This window comes from Crocodylus siamensis, chromosome 9 (assembly GCF_052110815.1).
Source record: "Crocodylus siamensis isolate JL-2025a chromosome 9, ASM5211081v1, whole genome shotgun sequence".
In the NCBI taxonomy this organism is placed as follows: domain Eukaryota; kingdom Metazoa; phylum Chordata; order Crocodylia; family Crocodylidae; genus Crocodylus; species Crocodylus siamensis.
Window position 1 is genome coordinate 63,713,829 of NC_143403.1, and position 17,188 is coordinate 63,731,016.

The 17,188-nt window shown below is 46.5% G+C and overlaps 1 protein-coding gene across 4 annotated transcripts in view; it reads right to left on the minus strand.

Moving 5' to 3' along the window:
* ULK1 (unc-51 like autophagy activating kinase 1) overlaps positions 1-17,188 on the minus strand; it is a 91,752-nt gene that overhangs the window by 23,945 nt on the left and 50,619 nt on the right. For 2 of the 4 annotated variants that reach the window (XM_090063055.1, XM_090063058.1), the window contains 5 exons: positions 16,414-16,464; positions 8,525-8,613; positions 6,357-6,519; positions 4,963-5,023; positions 3,439-3,528 (listed from right to left, as the gene is read on the minus strand). In XM_090063055.1, coding sequence (XP_089919181.1) covers positions 3,439-3,528; positions 4,963-5,023; positions 6,357-6,519; positions 8,525-8,613; positions 16,414-16,464 — 454 coding nt within the window. The remainder of the gene's footprint in view (positions 1-3,438; positions 3,529-4,962; positions 5,024-6,356; positions 6,520-8,524; positions 8,614-16,413; positions 16,465-17,188) is intronic. The other 2 variants (XM_090063056.1, XM_090063057.1) reach the window with 2 other exon arrangements.

The window sequence follows — 17,188 nt, forward strand, 5'->3', positions numbered from 1 at the left end:
ATCCTCTACAGCACTAGACACAGTCTCATGTATGTGTTTAGCCTTTTCAGCCCATGAGCAGACTAACTGTAGGATCCCCAGTCCAACTGCTTTACAGCCTAGTTTTCTGAGATGTCAAGTTTTCAATCGAGTCAGTACTGTTTGGTACATCTGAAAAAAAAAAAAGATGGTTCTGTGACACACCCCTACAATGACATGTTGGTGCACATCCATGCAAGATGAGAAGAGGAGCAGCAATGAAGGTCACAGCCATCAAGGAGCTGTTAAGAACAGTAAGACCTTGCCAAAAGGAGTTGGCAGGATTTGTACAACTGCTCCGTTTAGCCCGCCTTTAGGAGGAACTATCCGAGTCCTTGACATCCCACCACCACACAGTGAAATAAATGCCTTAGGTTTTTCCTGGGGCCTGTATTTCTGGGGTCACCACTTTCACTACAGGTGCTCCATTCCTACAATATGCAGAAGATTAGGCAAAAAAGCAGGTAACAAAAGTTGTCACTAAGATATGCACCGAGCATTATTTGGCTGAGAAATCTGGGAGCAATTACCAGAGGCAGCAACTGAAGAAACCTCTACCATGCATACTCCTGAGTGGACTGAGCCTCCAACACTTCTGCTGGACCAGCCCCACATTCTTCACAGAAGAAAAAGTTACCAAGTCAAATAGTGGAATCATCTAGCAGCTGCTGTACATCAAATCCTAGCATGAACCAGCTTGCCACACTGGATTTAGGTTAAGAAATGAAGAGGTCCATATTAGGGACCAAGTAGGAAACCTGCCAATTGGTCTAAACAGTAAGTATCTGGTAACTAAATTGGAAGTCGGTGCTTATTAGTGACTGGTCATATCTGGAAACCTTTCAAGCTACAAGTGGTCCAGAATTTCTCAGAACCAGAGAGCTCCGAAGCCCCTTCCTTACTCGCTTTTCGTTTCAAGTACTCCAAAGGTGGCAGTAAATCCACCATGCTGGGATACAGCCAAAGAGGTACATTTAAACAATTTTATCGTGAATCTTCAACAGGGAAACAACTGAAAAAAAACAAAAGCCCAGCTGTTAGCACACTGCAATTATGATCCTTTCGTATGCGCTGGATGATGCCAAGGGGCACGATGCTAGAGGGCACACTGACATCTGGAGGCAAATGCCATTGCTGGCCAATCTAAAATAGCTGTTGCTATTTGTCCCAGTTGGGCTTCAGCCAGTGCCGCAGGGGAAAGATCTGCTTGCGAGACAAAGAGAGAACTCCAGGCCTGCGAGAAAGCAAAGCCAAAAAACAGGACAGAAAGGCAGGATGCTGCCTGCTACCCCTAAAGAAGTACAGCACAGTGCTGAGGCTAGAGGCCTGCATGATATCCAGCTGGCCCAAGGCTATAAAATCCAAGCTAAAACAACATGGCGATGCCTGCAAGGCACTTCAGGGGTAGGCTGAGTCCCCCACACACTCTATCTTGCTTAATTGGAGTGGCGGCTCCAATCCTGCCCTTTCTGGACAGGGCAGCTCTTTACGGTTTCTTTACAAGCCAGTGGAGAAGTGACAACTAGCATTAGAGGCTTTGGGATCTGCTCCACAGAGACTGATGGGAACAAGCTGGGAGGACGGAAGCAACAACATTAGACCCCAGGGTCACTGGAAAGGATTTTCCATGTCCTATTCCAACAGGACTTGGCCACAATAATATGTGGAAGAGGGGAACCATGGTCAGAAAAGAGTAGCCAGCATTTGAAGTGACCGTCCATGTGTTTCCACCCATTGCCCTTTAGAGCAAAGCTAAATCTTTTAATGAAGACTGATTTCCTCCCCCTCGAGCTGCACAGGAATCAGTTAAAGAATAAGCTGCTGGGAAAAAAAAAAAAAACGCTTAGGGGATGATGGAATGAGAAACCTTATGCAACTCAACTCTGCACTGAGGTAAAACACTCGCCAATTAGTCCAATCATGTCAGCAAGGCTTTAAGCTCTATTTTTTCCATGTATTAATATGGGCTTAAGCAGTGACTTGTCATTCTGGGCCGTCTGGGAAAGGAATGTTTTCACAAACGCAAGCCTGGGACATTTTCTGTTTTTAAAAGATTTTATCCATGCTAATTTTCCACCTATAAAAGAGGTGAGGACAGGCAAAAGCCAAGAGACACTGAACAGGTAAGAGCCAAGCCTCCTCTGCCAAGAGACTGCCTGGAAGAACAAGTTGAGTAGGCCAAGGAGACTTGATTCGATCAAGTCTTCACGAATGAACACGGTCAATTGGTGTCCTTAATGGTGCTGGACTATGGTATGGCAGACCTTAACCTCATTTTATACGAGTCACAGCAAATGGTGGCACTTGTTACTGGCCTGGCTGGAAATGAATCTGTGACTCAATGGAGTGACATAAGGTTCTGCCCCTGTTTGTCCCCTGCTTTGGCCAAGGCTGTTTATACCTTTAATCAGTAATAAAGGTGCCGTTCATCTCAACACATCTACCTAGCAGGACAGTTGATACACATGTGCAGCACCAGAAAGCTCCCTAGAAACTCAAGCAAGCTCCAAACAGGTACGTTAGCACCGCTGCTGAGGAAGAGCACTTTGTGCATAGAGTCTTGCCAACAAGCCTGTCCCAGGTAGTCCAATAAAAGAAGATATCACCATAAAAACCCTTGATTCCAAATACAAAGGCTATTTCCTCTCGGATTGAGCCTTCTACCCTTATGCTCCAAAATTTGAGGCCACAGCATTGTTTAAGTTTCAGAAAATAAGCTGAGCGCCGCCTCACAGCCTCTTCACAAAGCATCTACGATGGCTTTCAACATCTTGTCGAGTGACACAGACCCTTCATCCCAGCCAAAAAGCACTTTCCTCTTCTCAAAAAGGCAAACAGAAGTTGTCCCCTTTGCCAAACTCATCTCAGAAGCACAATACGAGCATGGAGCAGGGTAACCTGCTGCTGCCGCAAAAAAACTACGGTGATCTTGGAAAACTCCCAGTAGTTTCAACTACACATGACAGCTGCTGGACCTCCTCGGGACTAAAAGCCTCGTACTTCAGCTCATGCTTACTCTCATCATACTCAAAGTGTCTGTACATGGGACTTGGGGTAGCCAAGATACTCCTACAAGAGGGTTACAGTTGCTCAAGCCACAAGTCCCAGTAAGACAACTCCAGCTCAGCTTCTTCTTCTCCTTGCCCTTCCTGGGAGCCAGGACAAAGGAAAGTCTTTCAGGGACCTTGAGCTCTACATCCAGAGCTTGGCTGAAACCAAAGTTGGAGAGTTTTCCCCAATGATTGTCCTAAAAAAAAAATCACTACCCTTGAACTAAAGAGAATTTCAACAGGAGTACCCCACTCCCTCACCCAACATCAGTCACTGAAAGACCCTTACCGATTTAAATGGTAACTGGGATCAGGCCCTAAAAACTGTGTGGTAGCTGCTGAACAATCCCCACCTCATCTTCCTTCTTACCCTGATGGGCTGGGAGAACTGCTGTAGGGGGGTGAAGGAGACGGAGTCCTTCCCTGACTTTCCAAGCCTGCAGAAGTCACAAGGGAGCTCCTGGAAAAGGGGAGAAAGAGGCCATCCAGTTAGAGCCTGTAGTACACAGCCCCACAGGAGACTATTTTTCCCCTCACATAAGACTGAGCATAAAGTTAACTGCAGAGGTCCCTTCCCCCAGCCAGCAGTACTGTCAAGGTCATCTCTCTGCAAACTTATGGTCCAGCATTCAGGTGCCGCATGCCGACGGTGCTGTATACAGGTAGTTAAGCCAGTCACAGGCAGGGTAGGTGCCCAATTCCCCCTTTACACCACTGGGCCCTTGCAAAGGGACCTTAAAGAAGGTGAAACTGTAATTTACCTCTACTACAAAGGGTTTTAAACCAATGTCAGATCTAGGAATCGTGTGTACATCCACATACATGCATGCATGATATATTTTCAGAGGAACTGGTGGCTGCTTTTAACCACTCTTCCTACCCCGAGGAACCCAGTGCAACTTTACTGTCAGGTTTCCCCCCCAGTGCTTCTCAGTCAGCCCATCTGAAAGAGAGTGGGCTGCAGCTGGACAAAATAACTAACAAAAATAGACAGCAGTATCTGCTGCATGCCTGCCCAAAAGCAGTACTTATCTGCCTTTGCCCTGCCTGGCACCTTTCACACCAGGATTTGAAAGGTTTTGCAAAGGGGGTGGATACCAACTGCCCCATTTTACACCCTGAGCAACTGAGGCGCAGGAAAACTGAGGGACTTGCCCAGAGTGACCCCGTGACAGAACCTAGAAGTTAATCTAGGTTTCTTAAGTCTCAGGGCTGTAGAGCAAGCAGGACCAAACATGGTGTCCTCAAGAGAGAGCTGAGGAAGGAGAATGGGGTGTTGCTGCATGGAAAGATGCACTTCATTGTTTTCTTAAGATAAAGATGCTCTCCCTTGCCCCCCACAGCTTCTCTGTGGAACCAGCCCTCCCCGGCAGGGGACTAGCAAAAGGGAAGGGGACTGGCCATGCACCACAACAAGTCTGTCGACATTGGAAGTGGGCAGGAGGAAGGGGAGTGATACAGCTTCACCCGACAGAGGGCAAAGCAGCTCACCAGCAAGCTGGGCTGTGTTCCAAGTCTGACGCTGGGACACTGCAGATGCTGCCCCTTCCTACTTGCTCTCTACAGGTCTCTGAAATGCTTCATCCCAAAAGCCAGGAAGATTTTAAGGGTTTCCCCTATGCTCCAAATACAACTAGATGTGAGGACTTGGTTCCGATCTGCACCCTGAACACAGCGTAGATGAGGACCTTAACCTTTCCCCAGGCAAAGAAAGGACAATGACAGCTGGAAACGTGCTGCAACTCGGTCACTAATGCAGCCACCTTTCGTGTGAAGAGACGGCCTTGTATATGAAGTGGGCTGAGAGTAATACCCCTCCCACTCCCCAAACTCCAACAGTGCTTTACGGAAAGCCGTGCAGAGACAGGGCAATCTAGTCCTTAATAGCTCTTACCCACTGTACATCAGGCTGTCTTGGATGGGTTTCCCTCCAGCAGCCTCAGCAGTTATATCACCTGAAGATCAAGGAAGAGCAGAAATGGATTAGCTTTGATGTCACGTTTATAAAAGCCTTTATACATTCAGAATATTTGGATTTCAAAACGGAGCCTCTTGATTCACCAAGACTAAGAGGCGCTTTGATACTGAGAAGCATTAAAGAACCTTGTTTTGTTGAACCTACGCAGACAGCAGCTGGTTTAATTCTGCTACTGCTGATCCGTACGGCCTCAGGCTCTGACCTGACAGCGAGGCACTTCTGGAAAGAGGCAGAGCTTGATGCGTTGTTTTTGAGGAGATGCACATGCTCCTTGATGCAAGCAGTGAATTTTGTAAACACAGTGCTATGTTTTGCCTGTCACGCTCGGGCACATATATGCCGTTGGTGGCAAAATGCCAGAATGACCACGTGAGCTGGCAGCTGGATACACAAAAAAGAGCCTGCCTTTGCCAAACCCTCAAAATGCTGGAAGCCCAATGTCAGAAGTTAGCATGTGGCTCCTAACACGGTTACTGAGGAAAGTCAAAGCAACATGGAGTTCTTGCTTCATACCAAAACAACATGCTCCGACACATGCCTCAGAGCCCATCCTGCCTTCCTAGTCCATAGGAAAGTTCACGTTAACAGGAATGACGTGAGAGGGGGCAGAGCCCAGAGTTTACACATTTCACCAAAGCACCTTAAAGATGCATTTAACTTTAAAGAACAGCCTTCCTAGCATCACCAAGCAGGGGCTGACTTGAGCACACACTTAAAAGGCAAGGCAAAAATCGGGGCCTGTTTGCTATGCACCTGTGTGTAGATGAACACACTCACTGGTCCAAGTATACATGTGCCACTGAGAGAAAAACAAAAAACAAACAAAAAACCCCCCCACAACTCAGGACCAAATTTAAGAGCAATTTAAACCAACACAAACATGGTGTATAAACTTAAAAAAAAAAATCCAGCAAAATCTAGACTCCAGATGAAATCCTGACTTGGACTGTGCTACACTAGAAAACTGGTGGCCTGAGAATAGTTTCTGTATAAGCCAAGAGTTTACCTGTAAAGCTACCTTCTCTTTTGCCTGCCTAGATTTGCAGCATTCAAATCTCAGTGTGCATCTAAGTTCCAAAACATCCCTTGTTCTCCAATCCCTCCTCGGAAGCAAGTTCATTACAGACTGCATCACAACACAAAAATCAGCAAGCCAGATGTTTCCTCAGGCTTGGGAACCCAAATGTTCCCACTACACAGTCAAAATGTACAGATCTATCAGCATTTTGGCTTTCCAGCAATAGTTGCCAATGCATACAAATCCCCACTTCTGTGCAGTCCCTAAACACACTTCAAAGAGCTTGGCTTACTTGGGAATTGTGCTGGGACCATAACAAAATCATCGGTGTCGCAGGAAGAATTCTTGCTGCTGCTTCCAGCAGAGTCCTTAGATCCGTGCAGAAAGCCAGGGGAATCCTGGGTAGGGGACGCCAGAGCTTTCTCCTGCAGCTGCTGCATCTCTCCAAGGGACTGCTTAAAGCAAAGGAAACAAACACTGGCTTTAATGGAGCTAGTTCATCATTCTGCTGGAGTCCCTAAATTAAGTTGTACAAGGCTTCAGACAAGATTCTGCTGATAAAATAGAGGCTGCCGACTTGCCAGAAACAGCTGCTTTCTTTACCAAGTGAAAAAAAGAGTAGCCCTTTGAAAGCCAACTCCAAAAAGGCAGAACAGTGCATCTTTTGTTTGCCTAAACGTGGTACTGGCACATCAAATGCATCCCAGATAAGAATAGTTTCCTTGAGGTATTGCACCGTTCTGCTTAGGTTCTCTTGGTGGAACCACTTTTTTCCACAGAAGGATTTCAATCCGAACTACGAACAGAGGGACGCTTTTAGGTTTTTCTGCTCATCCATGATTGATACCCTTTCATCCCACTGCAGTAAAAAGATCTCAGGAATATATGTATGTAGGGTTATTAGCTGTACCCTCAACAAGACAAGCATGGCTGTCCTGTTTCAATGGATGGCCATCAGTATTGTCTGGGATGGTGATGAGTCAGAACAGCTTGCAGACCATCTGCCAGGACAGGCGAGAGCATGCACAAGCTGCATTTTGCCCTCGTCGACCAAAAGGGAACACTTGGCAGAGCACTGATGCTTTACGGGTTTGGGGACGGAGGAGAAAGATTGAGAGTTGAAAAAGGGATTGTTCTGATCCCTGTCTTGCATGAGCGTTATTCTTCATCCTACTGAAGTTTCAGTAGGATGACAGACAGAGCTCCCCATGAGGTTAAGTTTAAAAGCGATTTCCATCTGGGGACCTAGACGAAGACCCGCACATTTAGTGGATGAGCTCGGTGGTCTGGCCATGTCAGTACCATGCCAGGGGCAGCCTCTGAGTTTCTGATGTTGAGAGGCAGAAGAGGCAGCTGTAACACGATGCTCTAACCAGTTCCTGGAGGACAGTCCACAAAGCCAATAGTGACGAGTGTTGGAGTCAAAAAGCCCCTTCCTATCTGAGAGCAGGGACTTGGACAGAGAGGAGAAATCATCTCGGATACAGTTCAAAAGGAGCTGGAGAGCAAAGAGCCCTCTCTTTTAGATCAGACCACCCACCCAAGCTCCTAGGGTGGCTTAGGGCAGTACTTCCAAGCCTTTCCCATTCCAGGGCCATTTTTCTAGGCCAGCAAGAGTCTCCCCTGCCATGAAACTCTTCTCATGGAGCCATGTGCAAAGAATAAGGAGGTCAAAACAGTGGGCTACTTGATGGGAATGCTCCCCTAGGGATGCAAGGAGAAGGCTGCCCTAGGAACACCAGGCGTTACATAAATAAGGAAAGCAATACCGCCAAGTAGTCAAACCAGCTCCCCGGCCCCCGTCGCTCCAGCATTCCTCGGCACAGAGAAGTTCAAAAGGCAGCTTTCACCAAGACCCTTTGAAATAAGCTTCCAGCTCAGCAAGCAGAAGGAATGTCACATTAGCGGCAAGTTAATATTCAGCCCTTCAGGAGGGTTTTCATTATTCAGGTATCAGGGGGGATCAGATCAGCAAACTCAAGACCACTCAACTGGGCCAGGTCTGGGCCTGAGCAGACATCTTCGGTGACCATGCTTCCAAGTGGCTTCACTTTGCATGAGAGGGGGGCTCTGCCACCAACCTGCAGGGAACTGGCCCAAAAATCAAAGAGCTTGCAGTCGGAGTCAGCACCAGACACTGATTTAAATGACAGATTTGGGTTTCTAGGAGTTTTACAGCTCTGTTGATACCTGCTGGCATCATTAATACAAGCCTCTTTCCCTCAAGGCCCTGAAACATTCCCAGAAATAAGTTCACCAGGGGATCCAAGCACGTAGCTCAAACCAAGCACAGACTGGACTACCAGGTGTTTGCTTTTTAGGCAACAGCCACAAAAGCAAGAGGAGGCATTTCAAACTACCCAGGGAGGCAACAAAAGCAGAAAGCAGCCGGGAGACAACATACGCCAGGCAGAATCTTCCACAAAAACACAGTCTCGCAGCCTTCTGGGTCCTACTCACCGGAGGCGAGGCCAGGTGGGAAGTAGAGGAGCTGCTGGAGGAGCTGCCCGAGCCAGAGCTTGGATAAGAAGGCATTGGCACAGAAGCAGCTGGAAAGAGAAAGAAATACCGTCAGACTCAGACCAGCCAACAATGCTGCTATTGAAAGGGCAGTTGCAGTCGTCTTCTTCCATCAGATTTGCCCCACAGACCAGATGATGCCACTTCCAAGGGAAAGCCAACCTTCTGCCCATCTTAAATGGGAAGGATCTGCCTCCCACCACGTGCTTTGACATGACCATTTCACAGCTGCTATTTGTAATAGACCAGTAATAGCTCCTACAGGCCTGGCTTGAGGCTGGAGAGCTACAGTGCTGGAAGCTGCACACATGCATAACAGACCACCCTGGCCCTGCAGAGCTTAACAGTTAGTCCCTGGGTAAGAGGAGAAACAGATGCATGGCGAAACAAAGTGACTTGACCAAGATCCAAGAACAGGTTAGTGGCAGAGGCAGGAACAGAACCTGGATCTCATGTATCCCCATCTAGTACCCAAACTGCACAGCCTCTCCAGACATTTAGCCAGTCTGTGCTAAATTGAAACACACTTACTACACACGCCTACTTACCTCCTCCAAACTATCTGACTCCTTATCTGCTACTTCTCTTTGGGGCCAGATTGTTACCGACACAATCAGGGCACCATTTCACTGTGCATTTATCAGACATTAGTGCAGCAGCATTAACCTCAAGTTACCAGGTAGGAAGGCATGTTATTGAAGAGGCATTATGCAACCGGCTCCCATCACTGCCGTATTAGTGTCAAGCCCATGCTGGAAGCTCTTGTCGGATAGCAGTGGCTTGCGGGGAGAAAGGCCGATCAAGGCACCATGGGGGGGATAACAATTCACTTCAGTGGCATTTAGTAAGTAACTAAGGAGCTCAATTCAGCTAGAGAGCAGGACAAATTCAGTTCAACACTTGAATTCACTGCACCCTACCTAAAGCTTGGGGTTTGGAGAGGATGGCAGGCATTTGAAATGTTTAGAATGAGCCCAATAGCAAAGCGCTATGCAAAAAGGTGGTCATTTCACTTCTCTTCTCCCCTTACCTGAAGTCAGAAAAGTAAAGCCCTGCACTATGTTTCTAGGATCACTGGGCAGGATTGGGGGCAGTGACTTCAGGCGCAGGACAAGGCTGACGGAAAAGAAAGTTTCCTACATAAAGTAAAATTTCTAATGATTGCAGGATACTACAACGAAGCAATAATATGGAAACACCTTCATTTCTTTAACCATTAGAACAATGTTTCAATGATTAAACGAATTGGACAACATGCCTTAGGGTAAGAAGCCCATTAACTTAGCTAGCTAGCTTACCTAAGGGAAGGTTAAGAGGGGGACTGGATCACACTCACTATGCACCTAGAGATGAAACAGAAGTTTGATAATGGACTCAACGTAGCACAAGTACTATGAAAGATAAAAAAAGTTGGACAAATTCCAACTCAAAATGTCAAGTGCAAATATTTAACTGTGAGGGTAATTCACCACTGAAACATCTTACCAAGTGCTGCAGGGATTCCCCAGCACTGGCAATTGGGAATAAACGACTTCCTAAAAGATGCATTCCAGTGCAAACAAGAACTAATTCAAGGAAGTCCCCTGGCCTGTGCTAGAGCCACACTAAATGAAAACAAGTTCTGTTTTGGCCTTATAATCTATGAATCCAGGAAAGTGAGAAAGCTCACGTGCAGGTAGAGGAATAGAAGATTTGCCAGGGCAGAAGCATTGAGCTGATGCTCTCTGGGATATAGGTGAAGAAGTCCGAGTTGTCCAAGTCCTGAACTTCTGCCCCTCACTTGCCTAGGAACTTCCCCCCCCTGTTTATGGCAGTAAAAACGATCTTCAAGATGATATGCTGGGAGAGCAGGAACTGAAGGCTATGCTCCATAAGAAGGTGAGGAGAGCTTCCATGGCAGCTAGATACAGCAGGAGGAACTACCACAAGCTGGAACCAGTTACAAGAAGTGAGAGATGAGATTAAACAGAGGATGGAGATAGGATAGCAATTATCCTGTCTCTGGTTTCTCATGTTTAAGTCCTGAAGCTTGTGTGCATTCCTCCTTGAGGTTCCAAGAGTTGAGCCCACTAGAAAAAGCGATCTTTCCTCCAAAGCTGTGCAGAAAACTTTCCTTTCTTTAGGCTACAATGTCTATTCCAATGCCCCAGCAGGCCACACTCTTTCAACATGCTGCCCCATCTCCTGATGAGAAGGAAATTATATGCACTGTGGTATCTGGAAGGGCAGTCAGAGGGTTGGCATGCTTTCCTGCATACCCAGAATGCTTTTCCTAGCCCACAAATCTTACAGCAGAGGCGGCACAATGCTCTCCCGGGCTCAGGTCTGGCTGAACCTACACGTAAATGGCGAGCCCAGTCCTGCGAGATCTGCCCGTGCAGACAGCTCTTCCTTTGAAGAATCAATGTGATCCCTGCACAAAACACGCGAAACTGACACGTCAGGTCCAACTACCTTTTCTGTGCGTTTAGAAAGGAAGAAGCCTGAAAAAGACTTCCCCAGTTTCTGCCTGCAAATTGATGCAGAACAGTTGAACCTTTCTATCCTGCAGGCACTGACAGTGGAGTATACCTTGTTGTCTACTTTTCCTTGGGTTCATCAGCCTCACTGATTTGGGACTCTATCATCTTATTTTTATCTATTTGTACTAGACGAATGCTTAAAAAAAAAAATGAGGAAGGGAGGAAAGCAGGCTGACTTTTCTGTTATGATCAACTTCTATAATAGCCACCAAAATAACTCAGTGTTACTTTAGATGCAGCTTCCTTGATCATTTTATCACCATGCTGTTCCAAGTGTAAAATCAACCTCTATCCCCAGCTCCAAAAGTCCTTTGACTTAATATATACAGGGTCAGCATATAGTAAATCAGGCCACCTAACTATTTCAAATTTTGTATTAGTGGTATTTTTGTGCATGCAATAAGAGTATCAAACCAGAAATTCTTTTCAGTGCGATTTACTGAATATTTGTAGTTCATTGAACCCTTTTGCTTGGTTAATGAATTCTCCTGTCAGATGCTATATGGGCACCAGCAATCCAATGTCTTTATCTGAAATCCGCAGGTCACTTATATACAGGGCTGACTTAAACCAGCACAAAAAGGTGCTTTTGGCTTCACTCAGAGGCCTGAGAAGCCATTTGGGGTTTGAACTTCGGAAGGACTCGGCCTCGCATCTGACCTGCCCAGAACTGACTGGACAGAATCTGTAAAAGTCCAGATATATTCAACCCTCTTCACCAGCTCCCTTGTCAATTTATTTTAACTGCAACCTCTGATTAGGCAACATTTGCATTTGCCAAGTGCAGAAGACTAAAGTTAAATTTCTGTTCATTTCTCCTTTTAATCTGTGTTAAAAAAAGATAAACTCTTTGAAATCATAAACAGAAAGTCACTGAAAGTGCAGGAAGCGTGATGTACCAATAGCTTTCGCTTTGTTTTGTTCTTTGCTGCCTTTGCGCGTAGGAGCAATGAAGTCATGAAGTCAGCACCAGAGCAACAGGTCAAGTGCTCCAGACTGAATGTCCTGTTCCAAACACTGAACCATGGCACTGGTATTACATATCACCTTAATGTACCACGTTATTCATGGTGCGTGGTTTCTCTTTTTTTCAAGCCAGGGCAGAAGCAGCAAATTAAGTATCAGTCATTAAAAACCAAACAAACAGAAAGACGACATTATGTATGGGTTCCTCTTCAAGCAACTGTTTACTAAGTCAAGACTGGCACAGCCGCTTTAGTCAGGCAAGCCCATACGTGGTTACTCCAACCCACAGGTACACGACCTTCTGGTCCCACAGGCCAGATGAGTGACACTGGGCCAGTTTGATGGAAGTGGGGGGGGTGGAAATCAGTTCACGGCATCAGTCCGTGGCTGCAACCCTGCACATCAATCCTGCCCTGTGCACTGGATCCAGCTGCAGAGCAACCCCCATGCACCAGCCACAGCAATTAAATGCTCCTACGGCTCCCCCACCACCAAATTTCTGGACCTGCCAGGAGTCCCGCAGGCCAGATGACAGCCCCGCAGGCCAGAGGCTGAACCAGTGCGCCAACCGATACCACCTGCTGACTGGCCAGCCCCCTGCAGCCCCTACCACTGCAGACAGATGACATTCTGACTAGAACCAGCTATTATTAGGATTTTATTTATATATGTAATTTTACACTTCTGAAATACATCAAGTCATAAAAGGTAAAACACCACAGATTAAATAAAGACATAAGTAAATAAACAAAGAGGAAAACAAACAACAAAACATACCATATATTAAATTAAAAAACCTAACAAATAAATAAAAACAAACAAAAAAAAAGCCAAGAACTTGTGCCACTTGACTTTACAAAAAGTTTGACGCCCACTCCTCGTGGCACGGCCTGTGATAAAGAGAAAGCTCTTACTGTCGGGAGCAGGTAGGGCTGGGGAAGAGGAGGATTTGACCGATTACAGGCTGGACACATCCCTCAGGATGCTAGAGGATAACAAAAATTATGGAGGAAGTGGTTTTGGTCCAAAACATTTTCCATTTTAAAAAATAAATAAAAGGCTCTTGTTGAAAGGGAAACAGTCAGAAAAGTGTCAAATCTGACAAAAATTCCTGTCGAAAAGAAATTTTTCAAACCGGGAGTTATGTCATTTCAGAACAATGAGACTTCCATGATTGGGGTTCTTTTTTTCATTGCTATACTACTTTTTTCCCCTCCCCCCCACTCCAAGACATGCCAGCAGTACATATTAAGACATGTCTTAAGCTGAAACAGCCCACTGTATTTTATTTTTACAGGTTTCCCTCACTGTATGTGCGAATTCACTCTTATGCAATGACCCTTTTTATACCAAAAATTTGTTATATGCAAAGTAAATTCACTTTTATGCGATCGGTGCGGTGGCAGCCCACAGTCAGGCACTTTCTGCGGTGCGTTGTGGGAGTGACGCACACCAAAAAAAAATATATAGTCTCCTGTGTGGATGTATGCTCCCTTGCTCGTTGTCTGCAATGTTTCTGTAGTTGTCATCCCCATTATGGTAACAATCACCACCACCCTATGCTTGTGTGTACTGTCTCCTGTTGGCGAGTACCAAAACTGTCTTGCAAAAGTGGTAGAAGTGGGTCTGGGGGTCAGTACAGTCGAGGTCTTGGAATGTATCCCTATTCATTGCATTGAAAAGTGGGTTCCTTTTATAGGAATTCAAGTTATGCGCTGTTTTCCAGGAACACGTATACAGCATAAAGCGAGGGAAACCTGCATTTGCAAGTTCTGACTAGCTCTGCACAGGACACTAGGCCCCGAGTTGGGAGAGCTGGGTGATGTTCTCCTCTTTGGCCGTCTCGACTATCGAAATCCCAGGGTCTTCAAAGCAAGGACCAAGTCCCAGTCCAGATTCTACTGAAGTCAGTGGTAACTTCATTGCAGAATATCAAAGTGATAGTGTCTCTACTCATCATTACCCTACCCTGGGGCCTCTCTAATGAACCCACTTTAGGAATACTTCCCCTTCGGATGCAACTATTTGGATCACTACGCCACGTCACTCCTTTCTACCCTCATGACACAGAGCTGAGCATCCAGACAGATGAACAATAGCCCTCCAACAGCAGCAGCCAGGTTTGTCTTCTGCCTACAAAGTCAGGAGACCTCATGAATGAGCAAGTCCTAGTGTAGCCCTACTAGACTCCGACCTTAGGATTCAAATGTATGAGGTCTTCAGGGATCTTTCTGGTCAAGGCATGGTCTGCACCCCTCAGGTGAGGCTCCAGGTGAGACTGACACTGAATATCACATGCCTGACTTAGCCCCAGTAAACTGGATCTTCCCATCTCTCTCCTACACACGGGAACAAAAGGACTCCAATTGCTAGCATCAACCCTCCTCGTCCTGGCTGTCGGCTGGTGAAGCCATGCTCTTCTGAGCCTGCTGAAGGCTTCCACTGCAGAGGGCTGTGGCCAATTGCTCAGACCTCCATGGCAGTCTAAAAGAGCCATCTATGCACATGAGAGATCTCTTACAAATAGTCCAAGATCTCTAGAAACAATGGCAGAAATGCCTCCCTTTTCCTTAGCACCAGTAGCAGTCTCTCCTACCTGGAGAGTACCTCACGCTGTGCATCTGCGTCCCGAGGCAGAGGTGTCCAGGTGGTTTGGAGACTCGTCTCTGGTTAGGAGAGTCCTTTCCTGCCCGTGGCTGTGCCCGTCTTACTTGGCCCGTGTCCCACAGCAGGTGCTGAGGTGCTGCCAGTGACAACGGCCGAGCTGGGACAACCCTCTTCTGCTCGCAGCGGTGCCCTGGGCTGCCACACAGCGAGGGTGGAGAAGAAGCTGGAAGCGGAGGCCAACCCAGGAGCATCTGTTCCCGCTTGCGTGGGGTTCCCTGCTGTACTGGATGGGCTCTGAGCAGTGATGGTGCAGCTGGAGCCGAGCGCCGGGCTGGTGAGTAAGCAGGGCAGGGCCGAATGCATCCTTCCCCGTCTGTCAGAGGGTCAGACTTTGAAGGGCTTATTCCCCACTGTGGTGATGTGACTGGCACCGAGGGTTGGGCTGGCTTAGGAGCCGCCCTAAGCAGACACTGTCTTTTCTTGCCTGTAGGTTGGCCTTGTTTTAAAGGGCTCACCCCCCACGGCGATGGTGTAGCTGAAGGCAGAGACCGGGCTGGCTTGTTAGCAGCCCTAAACCAGAAGAATCTTTTCCTGCCCACCGCAGGATCACCTAAGCACACAGTTAAAATTTGTATCAGGGATAAGCATTAAACCCTGCTCTGGAATCATAAAGACCCACGCCAAGATGGTCAAGAGTGACAAGCGACGTTAAGTCTTCTCAGCGTTTATGAGGTGGACACCTTGACAACTAAGAAAGTGAGACCTCATTAAAAGGTGTTTCAAGTCAGACGCCCCCAAAAATAGCTGCCCTGCTTCCCCCAATCAGCTGCTGCTGAAAACATTGTCTCTGACTTTTAAACAGGAGACGACAGGCCTAGCACAAGCTCAGCTGAACAAAGCAAAAAGCACATATACCTGGTAGATCCCTCACAAAACTTGGTATCCTGGTTAGAGGGCAGATACTCAGTAGGTTAGAAGTGAAGCTGGACCACAGCATCACTTCCGATTGCCCAATTTCACTGTTTCAATGTAAATGGAGTCTCCTGAGTCATCACTACAATGGATTGGATAACTGACACCTGAGGTTTTGACCATAAAAGATAGGAAGTGTTTTCAGCATTAAATGTTTGTCAACTTGGGCTGGGTTTGGTCAAGAGAACCTCATATAAACCCTTCTAAAAACACAAGGGATTGGAAGAATTGGGATTGAAGCAATGCAGCAGGATTTGGTCCAACGCAGCACTGCTCTCCTGAGCTTGCCATGCACTGCAGCGTAGCAAATACAAAGAGAGAACAGTGCACTGAGGACATTTTCACTATAACTTTGTTAGTTTACATCTTGGCCAGTAACTGTCTTGTGCACGCAGGTAAGAGAGAAGATTACAAAATAACCCTATTTTTCACCTACAAGCAATTGTAATCATCAGTTATTTCTGAGAAAGACACCAGCTGAACGCATGTAGAAGCTATCTGCTTCTGCTTTAGATGCTTAAATGGTCCAAGAAAGTCTACCCTTTGAAGATAATTCAACCAAGTCAAACACATTTCAGTTGCAAACCTGAAAACTTTGGATGCAACCGTGTAGTGAATCTTGAGTTGATGCCCACGTAATCACAAGGAATACAAAGACAGCATTTTTCCCCCACTCCTTTCTTTTCCAAAATAGCAGTGAAAGAAAGGTAGATCATGGAATATTACTTTTTTAGAAAAAACAAAACAAAACACATCACTTACACTTTTTCATTGAGGCACTTGGATCCAAGAATGGGTGATGGAAAAACTCATCTGGAAAAAAAAAAAAAAAAAAAAAGAGGAATAAGAGTTCAGTGAGAATAAAATATCATGTGTCCAAAGTATTTTTGAAATCTGTGCAAATTATTCAGTGTTTCTAGAGCAGTTTCCTGGTGTAATCCATAGTCAAATTCCCTGGATCAGAGAACATCCATGTTCAGCAACGGTATTTAATACTGTTTTAAGGAGCTGGCCTGGGTTGAGGGTCACTTCAATCTATTGCGTGCTGTGAAGTTATCTGGGTCTGCAATGTCCATGGTCTTTTCCATTCACCTAGGCTAAACCAGATTCCTGGACAATCAGGTGGGTATTATCCAACACATCCAGAATGGCACTTTTGTGAAGGAAACCAAGGAGACAGCAGGGGACCAAGGGGAGAAAATGCCCCTGCCAAATCCATGACAAAAGGGAGAATTATCCTGATTCCTTTGGTGGCTCGCTGTCATAGGGCAACTCTTTCTCCAAGGCACTGGAGGAATAAACAGTCCATACTAATGGTCCTCTCTCCCACCTCTCCAGGACAGGAAAGAGATGGACAACTTCACCGAATGCTTCAGTGCTACAATGCCTGGGAGCACTCTATCAGAACCTGCTGTATGCAGCAAAAAAATAGAAGAGGAGATTATTTGGGGCATCCAACCCCTAATCTAACGCAACCCTCCAGCTGCCAGGTTCCAGATGGCTTCCCCCAGTGCAGCAAACTCTTCTGCAAAGCCAG